The sequence below is a fragment of the Taudactylus pleione genome, unplaced genomic scaffold (genome assembly GCF_031769625.1).
Source record: "Taudactylus pleione unplaced genomic scaffold, aTauple2 ptg000117l, whole genome shotgun sequence".
Taxonomy (NCBI): Eukaryota; Metazoa; Chordata; class Amphibia; order Anura; family Myobatrachidae; genus Taudactylus; species Taudactylus pleione.
Window position 1 is genome coordinate 17,625,355 of NW_028284519.1, and position 6,000 is coordinate 17,631,354.

General features: G+C 42.2%; 1 protein-coding gene across 1 annotated transcript in view; it reads left to right on the top strand.

The window, feature by feature from the left end:
* Positions 1 to 5,745, top strand: part of CUNH16orf78 (chromosome unknown C16orf78 homolog) — a 29,520-nt gene extending 23,775 nt beyond the window's left edge. Inside the window, exon 5 of the mRNA XM_088471961.1 lies at positions 5,587 to 5,745. Coding sequence (XP_088328087.1) covers positions 5,587 to 5,740 — 154 coding nt within the window. The 3' untranslated portion in view covers positions 5,741 to 5,745. The remainder of the gene's footprint in view (positions 1 to 5,586) is intronic.
* Positions 5,746 to 6,000: the final 255 nt, after the last annotated feature.

Below are 6,000 nucleotides of genomic sequence, written 5' to 3' on the forward strand. Positions count from 1 at the left end.
CAAAAAACGATTTGTACATATAGACAACCAAAAATAATTTCAAGTTCCTACTATGAGATGCCTGTATAAACAAAAAATACAGACAAAACTGACATAAATACAAAGAATCATATATAAATGGTATTGTTGATGATTAGAGTCAATGTGCATCACATAGTGATGGGCAGGGCCGCCATCAGGGGGGGACTGCCACACCTGTAGTCTCGGGCCCAGAGAGAGAGGGGGCCCGGATGTCGGAATTAATGTATTGGTCATTATTATATTGGAAGCCAGGGAGAAGACCTAGCACTGCGCAGGCAGCATTCCAAATAAGTTGCCAGCCGTGACGCCAATTAAAGCTCGTGGAATGACAGCCAATCAGGAGCGGCCGCTCCTGATTGGCTGCTTGCAGAACGACAACCAATCAGGAGCGGCTGCTCCTGATTGGTTGTCCTGCGAGCAGCCAATCAGCAGCGCCCGCTTCTGATTGGCTACTGGTCCGCAAGCTGTGATTGGCTCGCGGTCAGTGCCATATTTGAAGTGCCACCGACACCAACGCTTTCTAGCTGGCTGCCGGTGCATAACTGCACTGCTGCGGCCCTGCAACCCAGGTCCCCACTCTCTTCGGACCAGCTGAAGTCAGTAAACAGGTAAGTACATAAGTCCTCCAAGTGCGGTAGCCCTTCACTGCACGTCCGCCCCCCCCCCAAGTCCAGACAGCCTCCCCTGCTCTCTGCCAGAGTCTGCCTCTTCCCTACTCCTAACAGCCCTCCCTCCCCTGTGCCTCCCCCCTACTCTATCCTTTCCTATCCTGCCCCCCCTCCCCTCCCCTCCCCTCCCAATAAGGTTCAGCATTCCCTGCCCTATGCTCTCCTCCAAGGGGCCCTGCCTATTTTATTAGTACCGGGCCCCACAATTTCTGTTGGCAGCCCTGGTGATGGGAGCAGGCTCTCCACATCGAAACAAGTACTAAAATGTCTAGTGTCACTTGGGCAGCAGAGATAAATTAGTCAGCGGTCTAATAAAGCAATAAAAGAACAAAATGAAAGATCGCAACTGATCAGGTTGCACTATTGTACATATCCTCTTATGACTGATGATTTGCTGGATGTTGAGTACATGCAGGTGTACTTGTAGACGAGCAGCTGTGAATATAATTGTAAATAAAGTATAATCCACAAAAACGTGATGCGCTGCAGAGAATAATTGTTTATAGTTAGTGGCGTCCCGCTAATGGATGATTGATCGTGCCCAGGGTGTAGATCTTCCTGGGGTAGGAGTACGGGAGTGTGGAGGAAGCAGGACAGCAAGTCTCAGGGCTGTGCTGCCCATCTCTGAACTCTGCGCCAGCACAGGTCCAAATGAATGGACGTGCGCCGCCAGCAATGACTGGGTGGGCTGCGTGAGCCTGGGGAGGAGATCTGATGGCGGCGGCTCGATGGGGAACCAGGCGCCGTGACCCCCTCCGGTGTGAGATTTACCTCCTGGGGCTCGAACAGGATCCCGCTCTACCCCTGCCGGCTTAGTTGATTGAAGTCCTGGTGTGTCTCCCAGCAGCCAATGCAGCTCTGCATAGTATGTTAGTTGACGGTGCACAATAAACTGTAGGTACCCTCTTCACCTTTTGCTTCACCGCAAACAAAATCAATATGCACAGTATCAGGAACTAGGCAGTACAGTAGAGGGCACCAAAATATATATTCACATTCCAAAACAATTGAGCTTGGGCCGGCCCTGTATACTGGTGTTCTGGATATAATGCATTCTTGAGTAATAGAAATTCCCAGAGGAATACTGACAGCAACAGTAACAGCAAATAGAATAATCCAGCCATAGAAAATAATAACATAAAAAATAACAACCTTAGCTAAAGTTAAAAAGTGGGTTTGTTGAAGAATGAACAATAAAATCTAAAGTAAAAATAGAAATCTAAAATATTGAAGCTACACTACAGCGATAATGAGGTATCACAACAATCAATAATAAAAGTATATCTACAATAGCTCAAATGTACTCAGGAATGTCAGTGCATCAATAAATAATGAAACCAACATCAATCATATTCCCTAAATGCTTTTCATATGATATTAAAAGGTATTGGTGCCAGAAATCCAACATAACATTTTTGAACATGTTTTGAACATTCTAGTTTGAATTTTAATATATACTCAAAGTCCCACATTGTTAGTATTTGATGCTGTCTATATCTATATAGGAATCATTGAATAGTTTCAAAAAGATAAGATTCACCAAACATATATTGTTTCAATGCTTCATCATATCAGATTAATTTCTCCTGTAATAATGTGTAGCTCATCTAGACACTGCAAATAGTTTAGAAACAACATGTATGATAAATATTATCTGATACAAACAGATTCATCTATTTAGTCTACATGCATCTTATGCGTTTTGTGGGAGAAGGAACTAAAGAAACGCGTAGGTAAATTCCTGCTGAGTGGACAGAGCTACTTTTGTTTCAAATAGAATGCAGCAAACTAAAATCAAATCATTTTGGCATTGCTACAATGGCCGTAACAGAAGTCAAATTTATGTTCGTATTTTAAAGTGTTGAGAGCAGAACATAGAAAATTGAGCTGTACTGAGCCCCACCATGCATGCTCCATCTATTCCCTTAGAACCCATACAGTAAAGAATAAGCAATCAATTATCAAATGCTAGCAGTCAGGTCAGTTAATCTTAGTCAGGAAGTGCCATAGCTGCTTTCCTTATCTTCATTTATGACCTACACATAATGAAGCTTGACTTTTAGTAATATCTGTGAAGCATTCACGCCCTTGGCTCATCCAAGTAATACGTTTTGGACTCCTGTGCCCGCATCAGTAATCATGGCTGGAGGCCAAGTTGAGATATTGTATGAGAGAACACTCAACTCGGGAGTCATTCACAAATTGGGGCTCATTTGAAATTTTTATAAAAAACTTTGGCCTCCATTTACTAACGAGTTTTATCACAAAACGAGTGATACATTTCACTGTGTATGATAAATGGTGCTCCAGCCAATCCGCTCCAGACTGTCATTTTTCTGACAGTTGGGAGCTGATTGGCCCCATATCATTCTTAACTGTTTTAAAAATAACAATTATAACTATCTGGCTTTTTGTACAATGGAGATTTTTACAAGTTGGTAGACATGCATTCATCCTAAGAGGGGTTGGGTACGTGATCCCGGCACTGATAATGCTGGTGTCCAGAATCCTGGCAGCGTAATCCCCATGGTGAAAATCCCAATGCATGCAGGTAAGTATTCTAACCCTTCCCCTAACCCACCTTTCCCACAGCCTATCCCTAACCCTCCCCCTAGTGCCTATCCCTAACCCTCCCCCTAGTGCCTACCTTTAACCCACCTATACCCCAGGGCCTAACCATAACCCTCCCCTGGCAGCCTAAACCTAATCCTCCCCCCACAGCCTATCCCTAACCCTCCCCCTAGTGCCTATCCCTAACCCTCCCCCTAGTGCCTACCTTTAACCCACCTATACCCCAGAGCCTAACCATAACCCTCCCCTGGCAGCCTAAACCTAATCCTCCCCCCACAGCCTAACCCTAAGCCTCCCCTAGTGCCTACTTTTAACCCACCTTTCCCACAGCCTAACCATAACCCTCACCCCACAGCCTAACCCTAATCCTACCCTCTGCAGCCTAACCCTAACCCTCCCCCAACAGTCTAACCCTCCCCCTGCAGTCTAACCCTCCCCCTAGTGCCTACCCCTAAACCTAACCCTAATACTCACCATTGCAATCACAGCCATTGGCATTCTGGAGCCAGGATGCTGACCGCTGGCATTGTGTGCACTGGAATGGCGAATAGATCCTCTTCAGAGACCCTCAAAAAGTCAGTTTTTTAAATTTTCTATTATCTTTTTTTTGATTTACAAAGCGTGTTTCGCCTTTAAACTTGTTCAAAACCTGCAGAATATTGGTGTATGGTAAAATTGCCGATAAATAAATCCCTGTAATAGAGCAATATCTGTTTACTCCTTCTTGCAAATTTCCCAAGCTTGGTAAGTTAGTTGTAGAACAGATTTTGGATGGGGTTGACCTTACCATGCACTGGGGGGTCAAGAACATATATGTTCTTAATTTTATCCATTCCCATTCATTTTGACAAGATTACCAGTCCCTCTTACTGAAAAGCTCCTCCATAATCATTGGTGTGGCAGGTACAGAATGCCCGGGCTCGGGATTGTCCCCCTTAGCACAAAAAAATCTTAAAATAGGGCTCCCATTTTTAAAAACAGGATCTGGCCCCACTCCCTTGTCTCCTCCCCCTTTGGTATGATCCGATGTCTTGGCGGCCTTGTACATTACATGATCACCATAGTTATGGGGTTAGGAATGGGGGATGTCTTGGCGGCGTCCAATAGGGTACCATTACTTCTGCATCTTACATACATCTTAGCATACAGGTGTATGTTGAGTATAGTTAAAGGCATGTTTATACGTTCCATGTATATATGGTCCACAACAGAAACACCTATCATGAGGCATATATGTTGAATTTGCTCTACCTGTCAGCTGCTTCTGGTTGGTTGAGTGTATTTTGATCTTTTCTACTAATACTATATAAAGTATAACATGGTTGTTTTCAAATATTTACATTATTTAATTGATATTTGTAATTAGTCCGCAAAGGATAGAAGAGTCACGTTTTGATTTTTTAAAAGGTATAACAATGGATGTTTGTATTTATTTGAACTTAATTAGTATTTCTGTTTTGTGTTGATGTCTGTATTAATTATATTTTACATTGTAAATTTGTCACACTGTTTTATGTACATACTACAGTGCCTTAAAGTACTATATTGTGCACAAATCAGGTACTGTAACTTTAGCAAGTACAGTACTACTAATACTCTCTACAGTTCTGGAGAAAACCAGTAACATATGCTACTGTTTAATCCTAGTGTCAGCATGGTGCAAATACTGTTTTCTCCTGACATAAAACCGGTGCATACGTGATTTTTTTTTTTTACTCCTGGTGTAAAACCAGTCAAAATTAGAGATTTGCGGGTCAGGTTCTCAGAGAACCGACAACAACCAAATTTAGGGGTTCTGAGTTGAACCGAATAGGAGTTCGGAATCACTTTTGGATACAGAGTCGAACCGAGTCCAGGTTCAGCTTTTTCTGTGGTTCGGAAGTCTGATCTAAAAAGCAAATTCAGGTTTTGGATTACACGCTAACAGGTCAAAATTACGTCATTTTAGCTGCTTTTTTTATTTAAAAAAAAAAAACAGATCCACAGCCAAAACATGTGAGGGTGGTTTTGCAAAATCAAAACTAAGGCATGAAGATGAATCAGGATCCAAAACCTAAATATGGGGGTCGGCGCACATCACTAGCTGAAATGCTTGTTTTTTTAATTTCATTTTTTTTAAGGCGCATTTACTTCTGCTTTTTTCTGTTCAACTTTAGCCCTCCATGTTGAATTCTTTGTAGAGTGTTTACCCATGCATATTATCCAGCATATTTACCCTTTTCTTTTTCGTTTGCTCTAAATGTACCCACTTACCTTACTTAATGCTACTGTACTTTACTAAAACTAACAACACTGTTTTGGCTTTTTTTTTTTTTATTACGCACAGATATCTACGTTTGTCACAGAGCAACATAGCTACATTGTTACAGAAGTGTGAAGATTGCGGGATGCATGTGGACATTCACCCACATATGAAAGAATCTGACATCGGCATTAACACTCTGACGCCTTCAGAAAACATTAACACTGTGTCACTGTAACAGATGCCAGACTCCCAGCTATAAGTTACTGCTTAGGGTTCAATAGTGAAAAAGCAGAATAAACAACGTGAGTAGTGTTATGCACTAATACCGTGATTACCTATAGCCATAGTAGCCTGGTGAGTAAAATAAAGTTCAATTGGTTCAAACAATCATTTGAATTGTTAAGATAAAACTGCCTATATGAATTACTTATTTGCCTCTCATTATAAAGCCTTTGGGTAAAGTGACACAGGTGTGTCTCTAATCTGCTATATTTT